The sequence below is a fragment of the Cupressus sempervirens genome, chromosome 3 (genome assembly GCF_028749045.1).
Source record: "Cupressus sempervirens isolate cs-2001-9-10 chromosome 3, ASM2874904v1, whole genome shotgun sequence".
Taxonomy (NCBI): Eukaryota; Viridiplantae; Streptophyta; class Pinopsida; order Cupressales; family Cupressaceae; genus Cupressus; species Cupressus sempervirens.
Genome location: NC_143120.1, coordinates 740,650,701 through 740,663,677, shown reverse-complemented (window position 1 = coordinate 740,663,677; position 12,977 = coordinate 740,650,701). Strand labels below are relative to the sequence as shown.

Sequence of the window (12,977 nt, the reverse complement as noted above, 5' to 3'; positions counted from 1 at the left end):
TAGTTACAACATGTCTTTAGGGGTCTTAGGACCCCTAAGGACATATTATAATAATTTATATGGGTTGAAAAGGGTCATAGGATAACCTATGACCACTTTTAATACATTTTATGAGAACATGTCTCTAGCGGTCCCAAGACCCTTAGGGACATTTTAAAATCATTTATATGAGTGGAAAGGGGTCACAGGATAACCTATTCCATGACCACTTTCAACATATTTCATTACAACATATGTCTCTGAAGGACATAGGACCCCTATGGACATATTATAATCATTTTTTTGATTTGAAAGTAGTCGTAGTATAACCTATAACCCCTTTCGACACATTTCATGACAACATATCTTTAGGGATATTATAATTGTTTATATGAGTTGAAAGGGGTCATATGATAACCTATGACCCCTTTCAACACATTTCATTACAACATATGTCTATAGGGGTCCTAATACCCATAGGGACATATTATAATTATTTATATGGGTTAAAAGGGGTCATAGGATAACGTATGAACCCTTTTGACACATTTCATTACAACATATGTCTCTAGGGGACGTAAGACCCCTAAGGACATATTATAATCATTTATATGGGTCGAAATGGGCCATAAAATGTCCTATGACCCCTTTCAACACATTTCATTACAACATATGTCTATAGGTGTCTTAGGACCCCTAGGGATATATTATAGTTATTTATATGGGTTAAAAGGGGTCATAGGATAACTTATAATCCCTTTGGACACATTTCATTACAAAATATGTCTCTAGGGGTCCTCGGACCCCTATGGACATATTATAGTTATTTATATGGGTTGAAAGGGATCATAGGATAACCTATGACCCCTTTCGACACATTTCATGACAAAACAGGTCTCTAGGGATCCCAGAACCCCTAGAGACATATTAGAATCATTTATATGGGTTGAAAGGGGTAATAGGATAACCTATGACTCATTTTCACATATTTTATTACAACATATGTCTATAGGGGTCATAGGACTTCTAGAGACATATTATAATCATTTATATGGTTTAAAAGGGGTCATAGTATAACCTATGACCACTTTCGACACATTTCATTACAACTTATGTCAGTAGGGATCTTAGGACCTATAGGGACATATTATAATCATTTATATGGGTTGAAAGGGGTCATAGGATAACCTATGAACCCTTTTGACACATTTCATTACAACATATGTCTCCAGGAGATGTACGACCCCTAAGGACATATTATAATCATTTATATGAGTTGAAATGGGCCATAAGATGTCCTATGACCCCATTCAACATATTTCATTACAACATATGTCTATAGGTGTCTTAGGACCCCTAGGGATATATTATAGTTATTTATATGGGTTAAAAGGGGTCATAAGATAACTTATAACCCCTTTCGACACATTTCATTACAACATGTCTCTAGGGGTCCTAGGACCCCTAGAGACATATTATAATCATTTATATGGGTCGAAAGCAGTCATATGATAACCTTATGACCCCTTTTGACATGTTTCATGACAACATATGTCCCTAAGAGTCCTAAGACTCTTAGGAACATATTATAATCATTTATATGGGCCGAAAGGGGTCATGGGATAATCGATGACCCCTTTTGACACATTTCATTATAACATATGTTTATAGGGGTCCCAGGACCCCTAGGGACATATTATAATCATTTATATGGGTTGAAAGGGGTCATAGAAAATCCTATGACCCCTTTCAACACATATCATTACAACATATGTCTCTAGGGGTCCTAGGACCCCTAGGGATATATTATAATCATTTATATGGATCAAAAGGAGTCATAGGTTATCCTATGACCTTTTTTGACACATGTCATGACAACATATGTCTTTAGGGGTCACAAGAACTTAGAAACATATTATAATCATTTATGAGGGTCAAATGGGGTCAAATAGGAAAACTATCTAATGTAATTTATTTATTTACCTTTTGAAGGACACATGCCAAACCTTTTGTTATTTTATCTGGAAACATTTTCAAAGAACTCATGGAGAATTAGACTCAGATTTTGATTTACATTGTTTAATATTTCCCTTCAATAAAAATGGAAAACTAGTCAGAGTTTCCATGGGTGATCCTTGAAACCTCTTTCTTTCTTAACCACTATTCTTCCTCCTTTCGATGAGACACTAATTATTTCAACTGAAATTAGAAATGTCATATCATTCTGTTGAAAATACAGAGTTAAGAGATGAATTTTTTTGGACTCTAGTCCTTTCCAAGTTAATATGATTTACATTAAAATCACAAGATCGTAAAATATTATCTCTACTCTTAGTAAACATAAACATAACCTCTAATATTTATGGAAATAGTTACAACACCATAAGAACTAGTACAATTAAGAACGTCCTATAACTTAACCTATTTTAGTCTTTATTCGGATCCTGCCTTCACAAAACTCGGTACCAAATTCAGTAATGATCTGAACTAAGAGGCACATTTCCAATATCCAACAACAACACTTCTCATTGTTCTAGTATAATTTTCAGTTTGAAATCTAAACTACAGCTGATATTTTCATAATACGATGATTTTTCTCAGCAACAACCAACTTCAAATACAATGAGATATTTTTCATAAATTCTAACTGATAGTCCTTTACATTTCAGAGGATGTAACACACAACACCATGAATCATAAGGAAAGAAAGTGTGGAAATGTAATCAATTATTGCATGGCCCGTTAATTAAACATTGAGGTTTGTTTCCATACTACGGTTGCCATCTTTATTATGTTTAAAATTTTAAGAAGGTTTCCTCTATCAATTCTATGGAATGAACACAAAAGCCTTCTTCAATAAATATTGATGATTTTATTTACTAAATTTCCATTTTCTGAATCTTGATAAGTTAGCAGTGCGGCCATTTTAAAATACCAGCGGATTCAGTGATAGTTCAATAAAGGAGAGGATGGAAGAGAGATTAAATAAGTAGAGAATCAACGCTCAACGCTCCAGGTTAACGTTCAATGCTTTCTTATGTTACCAACTTATTTATGAGATCTTTTACTCTTCTTTAGTTACACTACAAAGAAAATGTTTTTCTAAACCCAAGCTGTAGTTTCTACTTTGGTCAAAAGTCGAAATTTATGGTAGTAAAATGTTCTATATAAAGTCAATCTGGAATGGACAAACTTAGAGTGCTAATTTTTTACACAGATAAGATGGTTACAAGTAATAATGATATCTTTATAAGAGATATGACAAAATATTTCCTTACTTGGACCTTGTTGGCTATCAAAATTTTGTGATATTGCTTTGTTAATGCATGTTTCCTAATCATGAGGTAGATTTCTTATTTTTAAATGTCCAACACTCTGTATTTACTTATCAAAATTTCTTCTTCGTCCATGAGGAATGCTATTGTATACAATCTCATTATCAAAGCATGCTTATTAGTAATCTAAGAGAACTTCATTAGGAACTTAAATATCTTTTGCTCTGACTCTTGTGTACGACATGTGAATATGTCTAAATATTGTATTTCAAAGTTCTATTAGTTTTGAAAGATAATTATTGCACATTCTTCATGATGCCTCATAGTACCATGTTATGTCAGGAGGGTGTTGCTTCTAGCATTCATGAATAAATAAATATTATTAAATTTTCTCTTGCACTCTTTATACAAATTTAGAATACTAATAACTTGAGTTTTTTTTTTTGTATTTTAGGTTTCATAGTTCCATTTTGGATAATCGTAGTTAAGATCTCACTGAGTAAATTGAATGAAATTGGTTCACACTATCAGATCATATGCATGGAACTAACGTGAAATAGCTAGATTTTCAATAAAAAGAGGTAATTGTAAGACTATTATGTAGTAAAGATGCAAATCGGGATGGAACCTGAGACATGCTTAGTTTATTATTTGAAACTTAAGACAACCTAACTTACCTCCTAGATCAGTTAAAAATATCTTTATAATCTTCAAATTTTTATTGATCGATCACCAAATATCATTGGCAAAGATGAACGCTTCTACAAGTAATGTATATTCTTCATATTCAAAAGAAGACAAAAACTGAATACAAAACCCATTTAATTCTATCGTCCTTATCCCATAGACTTTGGAGAGTTCTGTATCGTGGCTTCTTTTTATAGTTTTCAATTTGTTCTCGATTTGTTTTAAATTATTATACCTTGCTTGAGTACACTTTCATTCACATATAAAAAGCTCACTAGTTTCAATCTTACTAATTTTGTAGGTAAACAGGGAATTTGATTTTTTTCATTTACAAATGCCAATACTAATCGCAACCAAAAGAAATTAGACAGATATATTAAATGTGATACTTTGTCAGTCTTACATGATCCATTAAAAAGCATTAATTTTTTTTATTTTATTTTTAAAAAGCAGTGTATCTTACAAATTTTAAGCTATGCATCATAGAAGATATATGAAATAATATTTTTTACCCTATTCCTAATTTCTCTTTTTCATTGTCACGGGTTTATTTCATTTTGAAACAAATCTAACTTGCATTTGATAGCATTTTTAATCTACAGTAGCTTCATGCAACAATCTATTTTTCGCAATGATTTTATAATTTCCTAAAAGATATACGAATAATATTTTTTACCCTATTCCTAATTGCTCGGTTTAGCTCATTTCGAACTAAACCTAACTTGAATTTGATAACAGAAATCAAATTTGTGATTCGCTTGCATATATATAAAATCGATTGAAAATTTTAGTCTTTATTTAGTTTATCTAATCTTCACTTTCTATTGTTGTTCATAATTTAACACAATGCTAATTGTGATATAAATCTTTCTTGTCATTTGTATAAATAGATATAAATAATTTTTTCCTCTCCACGTGACATTCTGGTTTTAATGAAGAATAATTTTGGACACCTGAATAATAATGAGAAGATAGCGGAGGAGCTGAGCAATGACCTTAAAAAGATCGTATTACCCACTTTCCATGGTTTCGATGGTAAGGATGATGCTGAGAAATTAATCATCTTCATGGTAAAGTACTTTCGTGTTCATCACCTTTCGGCATAGTCTAGGGCTTTATGGGTTGCATGTCAGCTGATTGGTGAACCAACTATGTGGTGGAACAGCCACAATTAAGGGCCGAGAGGAAGTTGTGACCAGGACAAATATCTTGGGAATACTTTTTTATCTCTTTTCATGAAGCGATTGTTGCATCTCTTATTTTATGAGACAGACGTAGCTGAGTTTCAAAACTTGATTAAAGGGGTCATGGCAGTGACCAAATATCAGGAGCGATTTTGTTATTTGTGAAATATGTTCCATAGTATTTGTAGGATGAGCATTTTAGAATGGATATTATAAGTTTGTATTGGGATTACATCCCCAGACTGGATCTGTGGTCAAGATGCATGAACCAGAAACCATAGAATTCTTTTCACACAGAAAGATGTTCCTTTAGGAAAATAAACTTCTGTTGAGAATGCAACGAGCAGCTCTAAAGAGAGAATTTTTATTAAATGGTACGAAAATAGTATTCCTATGTGGTCTACCTTTCCTTTGTTTTATTTTTATCGAATCGATCACAAAAAATTAAGCTCAAGAAGCTTAGGCGAACATCTTCTGAATGTAGTCCACGAGCTCCTGGGTGATGCGGAAGGCCTTGCTCAATACGGAATCGGGGAGAGGGGGATTCGCCGCAAACAGAGAATTAGCAATTGTCTGGGTTCCCGGGAGCTGGCTGCTCAAAGCAGAGATGGCGACCGCATTCTCTTTCCCCACATTCTGTTGGAAATGCACGAGCGCCTTGGGGAAGACGAACACGTCTCCCTTCTCCAACGTCTTGCTGAAGAAGGTGTTGTTGGTGTCAATAAACCCTACAAAGAGCTCGCCTTCCGCTAGAAAGAGAACCTCGGTGGCTCTGGGGTGGGTGTGAGGAGGATTAATTCCACCCACTGCGTAGTCGATGCGGACCAGAGATATTCCCAACGTGTTCAGCCCCGGTATCTGCATTACGTTGGCAGGGGTCACGATGGAGCCCACTGCGTTGTCGGTGTTCCCCGCCTGCCCAAGCCCCCCGAAGAAGAAGTCCTCTGCTGATACTGCCATTGCGTCCTTGCACACGAACCCGTTCACCAACACTGTGAAAAGCAATCATATAATCAGTACCTAGATTTCTAACGAGCACATGCAATCATATAATCAGTACCTAGATCTCTTATTATCTATAATGTTATTCTCTGCTCACCTTTGCTTTCGTTGTCTGCAACGCAGAAATCCTGCAATGGATCGTAATCCGCTGCCACGACGCCTTTGCCGAAACAACATATCAACAGAACAAGCCCCAGCGTGAGGTAAATCATCCTGCTACCCATTATGACAGGAACACAGAGAGACTGATGTGAATAAACAGCTCAGGATGTGGATAATTGAATTGAGTACTATTGCAAGCCCATTTGCATGCTTTATATACTCGAAACGTTAACTGCTCCTCAAGGACTCATTCATTCTTACCTGACGATCAACCCACCTGCTACCGCGGATATACTCTTATCATTCTTTTATTATGGTTGAAATCTTCTACGTTGAGGTTCCTGAAAGCCAATATTATGTATGCTATTGCTCCCTCGTAGAATTGGTAAACTAGGGAAATTGAATGATGTATTTCAAACACAGATGACTACTTCGCAAGGGTTCATTCATCTTGACTCCGTCTATTTTACCCCGTTCTTCCAATATGATGACGTACTTCCACAGGGATTTCCAACGTAAGCCCTACTGCATGCGGTTACCTCCACATTAATTTAATAAGACCTAATAACTAAATTGAAAATCACAAACAACTACTGCATCGATTTAAAGATATCTAATGGATGATATTAGTTATTTACATAATAATTAATTATGTATTAATGTTTAATATCAGATCAGAAACAACCACTCCATTTGCAAATATATTATTTATATAATAATTAATTAGATATTCATTTTTACATTTTAATTAAAATAAATATGATTTTTATATTAGTTCTTAAAAATAAAGAAATTAAATTTCATTCCATCACTTTTAGCATTAGCTTTCTTTGATTTAACTACAATCTTATTTTAAACAACTTAATTATAAATTGTGTTTTATAATTATTTGGATTTTAAATAATTAGGGATGGAAATGATTTTCTTTTAGTTGTTTGTAACATATTTAAAATTACATGTTACATATCTAATTATTTGTGAGTTTTCTATAAGTATGTTTTTAAAATCTACATGTAAAATACTTTCGAAGCACTTCAACAAAATTCTCATAACTATTAAAACATTGAATATTAGTCTTAAACTTTATTTCTAAAATTTGCAATTTGCAATTGATTACATTAGTATACTTAAATTTGCATATTGTCTTTATTCTTGGCATTGGTCGAATCTTGTATTACTTATATTAAATTGAATGGAAAATTGTGTTTGGCTAGTCTTTGCAATTGAATGACTAAGACTTGATCTTCTGACCTTGCGATATACTAGCTATTTGATGACTTGACATTCTATGGTATTGGAGATGAGCTTAAACACTAGGACCTCGGTCTACGTTTTATAAGTTGCATACTTATGTTTGGTACAAGAATTGAATACTCGCCATGAAGACCACAAATAATAATCAGGAAGGAACTAGTAAGAATGATGAGCTCAGTCTGAATCGAAGCCAAGACCATATTTTAGCACTTCTAACCTACTGTGGAAACCTCCTCTGGGAGAAGGTTGAACCATTGGATCACCTTGAACAAGATCTAAGGGGTGCGTAGAATGGAGATCAAGTATTAGAAGCTGTAAGAAAATTTGAAGAGGATAGGAGAATTGAGGAACAGTTTAAAGGAAAATTTTGATGAGGAGAATAATTTTGGACCCCTGAATAATGAGAAGATAGCAGAGGAGTTGAGCAAGGACCTTAAAAAGGTCATATTACCCACTTTCGATGGTAAGGATGATGCTGAGAAATTAATCATCTCCATGGAAAAGTACTTTCATGTTCATCACCTTTCAGCACAGTCTAGGGCTTTATGGGTTGCATTTCAGTCGATTGGTGAATCAACCACATGGTGGAACAATTAACGGCTGAGAGGAAGTTGTGACCAGGACAAATGTCCTGGAAATAAATTTTTATCTCTTTCCATGAAGCGATCATTGCCTCTGTTATTTTATGACACTGACGTAGCTGAGTTTCAAAACTTGATGTACAAGGGGTCATGGTAGTGACCAAATACCAAGAGCAATTTTTTCGTTTGGTGAAATATGTTCCTTAGTATCTGTAGGATGAGCATTTGAGAACAAATATAAGGTTGTATTGGGATTACATCTCGAGATTGGATCTGTAATCAAAATGCATGAACCAAAAACCATGGAATTCGCACATCGAAAGATACTGCTTTAGGAGGAGAAACTAAAAACGATAAATGCAATCACAACTTCAGAGAGAAACCACAGTCCTCAAGGATTCAAGAGGAAGTTTCACAATAATGCACCGAGGAATATCAATAACACTTAGAATCAAAATATGAATAGAGATAAGTTGATAACAGTGGAAATGTGAATAACTGGAACAATAGGTCTGACGGTAGGAAGGGAGCGGGGAATGGTTTCTTTACTTTTGGAGGTAAACAATGCGAAAGTTATTGTCCCCATCATACTAGAGATGCAAAACTTTCTCAAACAATTTTTCAAGCTGCACCCATATAAACTACCAAAACATGATCTACGATGCGTCCTAATGGATCTCTCATTGATTAGTTATTCTCAAATCTTAGGACATGGGAGATGACGATGGTTTTATTAGATCTTTATATCTTTTATCTATATAGACTCTAGTGTATCTTATTGTTGTGCTTTCAGTTATGTGTGATGTGAGAACTATGTTTGTTACATTTTCATCAGGCAACAAGTTGATGTCTCTTCCTGGAGGGGAGGGATGTCACAACCCACCATCCCTACTCCTTCATTTCTGTTGGTGAGCTTGTTGGACCTTTGACCTAGTAAAATATGTTGAATCCAGCCCCTATGTTTATCTTTTCTAAGTATGCCAATTGTTATCTTAGACATGTGACTGGAACTAATTTACTTCCTATGTCATGTGATTGTTACTATACTTGATGTTATTTCATATATTGGATAGTTTGCAAACTATACTTGATTTGAAACTCTCCGAAAAATTACCAAATAAAAGGTAATATGTTATTAATAAAGTTTTATGGAATAAGAAAATAAACTCCAAATCATGTTTAAAAATTAAAACAAACAAAAATTATACGACTAAAGTGATAAAGAAAGGATGTATTTTCAATAGAGTTATAAGCAGGTAAATACATAAGTTAAAATTTAAGACTAAATATTTAGAAAAATCTAATTTTAAAAATATATAAGTTCTAGTGTTAATTTTTTAAATTATGTTTTTTAAGAAAAAATATTTATCATATTAAGATCATTTACATATCGGGTGCTCCTTAAGAGGAAAAGATTACAATTTATTCAAGCTCCTCTCAAGTGACCACACTAGAAACAACAATTGGAGGACCAAGAGTCACAACTTAGAATCCACTTTTTACAAATGAGACGAATACAACCAATAGAAGACCAAGAGTCGCAACTTAGAATTACACAAAGATGTCCATCTTGGATTTGAACTAGGGTGTCGACAATGAGAGCTCCTTGCCTCGACCAACTAAGCTAAACCCCTTGGACTAGAAAATCATTTTTGAAAAAACTATGTTTTTAATGATTATTATTTTAAAAACTTCAAATAATAATATTAAATAAATCATATATGAATATGAAAGCCTCATTATAGGGTTTATATTATTTGTCTCTTGGTTTAGTCAAAAAATTATTTTAAGAAAACTACATTATTATCTTTAAATAGAATTGATTTGGAAACTAGGGATTGGTGGGCCACTGAAACCTATATAAAACACCAAATTCCTTACAAAAGAATAGAAAACATAAGCTTAGCAAAGGAAACAAGCTCTTAGTGTCGATCCCTAAGGTTTTGAAAGGAACCAAACACCTTGTGGGGATTTTAAAAGGACCCCCCGATGACTTCTCAACCAATAACAAAAACTAACTAGAAAGTGCCCATAAAAATTGATAGCATGCCTCGCTCTAGTACCACTATAAAGAAACCAGCAACAACAATACCCATTTAAATAAATAAAAATTCATCATTCAATAACAGATCGAAAAGAGATCAAACCAAGAGGGGGACATGCTCTAAAAATGAAAGCATACAGAGACAAAACTAAACTACCTCTATGGCCTCAAACTAGAGAACATGTTCTCCACCTCCGCCAGGCTTCCTTGCCCAACATTCATCCAACCGCCAAACCACTAGAGCTCTAGAACCAACACACCTCCAGAGAATCAACAGCCAAGAAGTAGTCATAAAAATAGGACATCTCCCAACTGTAAGAGGGAAAAGCTCCACTACACAAGGAAAGCAGCTCAGATGGATAGAATACAAGCCAACAAATGACCTTAGGGAACTGCCAGAGTATTCTCCTAGAGGGATCAAACATCTGCAAGAGCAACCAGAAACCACCAAAGGCCAAGTCCCCAAAACCTGAAGAGGCTCTCCAAAGAAATACAACCAACCCCCTTCAACATCTGGCATGACATGGAAAGAGCCATACTAAAGGACACAAATCTCATTTTCATTGTCACGAGTTTATTTCATTTTGAAACAAATCTAACTTGCATTTGATAGCATTTTTAATCTACAGTAGCTTCATGCAACAATCTATTTTTCGCAATGATTTTATAATTTCCTAGAAGATATATGAATAATATTTTTTACCCTATTCCTAATTGCTCGGTTTTATTGTCACCGGTTTAGTTCATTTCGAACTAAACCTAACTTGAATTTGATAGCAGTTTTAATCTACACTAGCTTCAAGAAAAAATCTATGAAATTTTGCAATAATTTAATAATTTCCACTATCGATAACTGTTTACAATCAATGATCTACGAAGGTGAATATTACCACATGCCGAGCAGGAACTGGGCATTTTACCACATTTGAACCTTGAACTAGTCTCGCCATTTGACATTTTTATGCTGCCATGAAATGTACTCTACAAATGGTCACCTATCAAGAATTAAATAATTAATTTCTAGGTGATTATGGGGCAAAAGTACAAAATTGTGTCACCTTTCAAGCTGAGATATCAAAATGATTGAATTTGAGTATTTCTCTCTAAAAATCAATTTTGTTCAAACATATGATCCAGATAAATTCATCATAGCTAAGCTATATATGGTCTCATACTTTTCCAATTGGAAATGCATATTTTATACTGGTTTGTATCCAATTACTAAAGAAATAAAAGTATTTCAGAAAACTGACGTTTCAATAACTCTTACTATTTTTTATGATATTTTTTAAATAACCTATAGAACACCATTTTACAGAGCTCAAAGTCAAGGATATTCTCATATAGAGTTTTTAACTTATTTTAATTAGATATAGCATATTGTAATAAAAAATTCTACAAGCATGTATTTTAACACTCAAAAATATGTCAATTTTGAGAAAGAAAAAATATTAAATCATATTAAAAATTTGAAAATCATATGATGTTCTAGAGGAGAGAAATTCCTCTTCTAGATTGTATAATTTTTCTTCTAGTTAGAATAGATTTGTTTTGAAAAATGTGGTGTGAGATGGAGGCTATCGATTTTAGGTGAGTTGAAATTTGAATCATTATAAAAGAGAAAATATAGGTCTAAAGACAATTTTATTTTTTATTGTTCTAGCCATGTATGTTATCTATAACATAGTCTGAGATCAAAGGGAAATGAGTTTATTTCCATATAGTTTTTTGGTGGGAACTAGACCCCTAATTTTCATCATTTTTCAACACCTAAAACATCGATTCTTATTCCAAATAATTATAAAAAATTACAATCCTAAACTTCATCCATTTCTACACATTTCATTAGTTTACTTCATTTTCAAATTCTCAATAATAATACCATGCTTATGTCATTAAAGGTGAACAGTCATACTTTCGTTAGCCCTTTCCTTTACAAAAGGGTGACACGGGTTTGTGCTTTTACCCTATGTTGATGTGTTGATGTGCAGAAAAGTAAAGAAAAGTAAACTATGAGTTGTTGATCCCTCTCCCTTGGTATACCATTAAAATGATGCAAATGTTAAGTATATACTTAACATCAAAAACTTTAGTCCCTCAACTTGTATCTACATCTTAATATTGTATGGAATAATAGAGTTGGTGATCTATGTATTTTTTCATTTTACTCAATGAAAGACGTTCAATTAATTTATCACTGATTGGGTTTGGGTGCAAATTTTGGGCAAAGAAGCCACATATCGTGCCTTGATAAGGAGTAGTTAAGTTAGCATCTTGACTAGAATGGCCAGCGATGACCTTTCAACATGGTTAAGACTGCACTATATAATTTATCAATAACTGGAAAATACCACACCTCACCTCATATCCAAAATTTTAAGCTTGTGCATTGGAGTAGAATTAGACTTTCTAAAAATCATAGATGTGCACCAATTTAAGAGTCGTTCACTAGAACCAATAAGGCACCCAGATTCAAATTTAGTTATAGATACATACAATTAGGTGGAGTTTTGAATTCATTTCTTACAATTTGGATTTGTTATAACATTACAAGGTCATCACGATAGTAAATAAAATCATCAATCTTTATTGAAGAAGGATCTTGTGTTCATTCCATATAATTGATAGAGGAAACCTTCTTAAAATTTTAAACATACTAAAGATGGTAATCGTAGTATGGAAACAAACCTCAATGTTTAATTAAAGGACCATGCAATAATTGTTTACATTTCCATACTGTCTTTCCTTGGGAATCATGGTGTTGTGTATTACATACTTCCTCTGAAATGTAAAGGATTGCCAGTTATAATTCATGAAAAATGGCTCATTATATTTGAAGCTAGTTGACGTTGAGAAAAATCATTGTATT

At 33.5% G+C, this 12,977-nt stretch overlaps 1 protein-coding gene across 1 annotated transcript; it reads right to left on the bottom strand.

The window, feature by feature from the left end:
- Positions 1-5,584: 5,584 nt before the first annotated feature.
- On the bottom strand, positions 5,585-6,351 carry LOC149568942 (putative germin-like protein 2-3). The gene is made up of 2 exons (XM_089817651.1): positions 6,225-6,351; positions 5,585-6,117 (listed from the first exon to the last, which is right to left on the bottom strand). The coding sequence occupies exons 1-2, from the start codon at positions 6,349-6,351 to the stop codon at positions 5,585-5,587; spliced, it is 660 nt and encodes a 219-aa protein (XP_089673777.1).
- Between the last annotated feature and the right edge of the window lie 6,626 nt (positions 6,352-12,977).

What these genes read in the sequence shown, in the direction of transcription:
- LOC149568942 (XM_089817651.1), bottom strand. Translation starts at nt 6,351, where the DNA reads ATGGGTAGCAGGATGATTTACCTCACGCTGGGGCTTGTTCTGTTGATA. An exon ending in TGCAGACAACGAAAGCAAAG is followed by an intron (nt 6,118 to 6,224) that starts GTGAGCAGAGAA and finishes TGCTTTTCACAG; the next exon opens with TGTTGGTGAACGGGTTCGTG.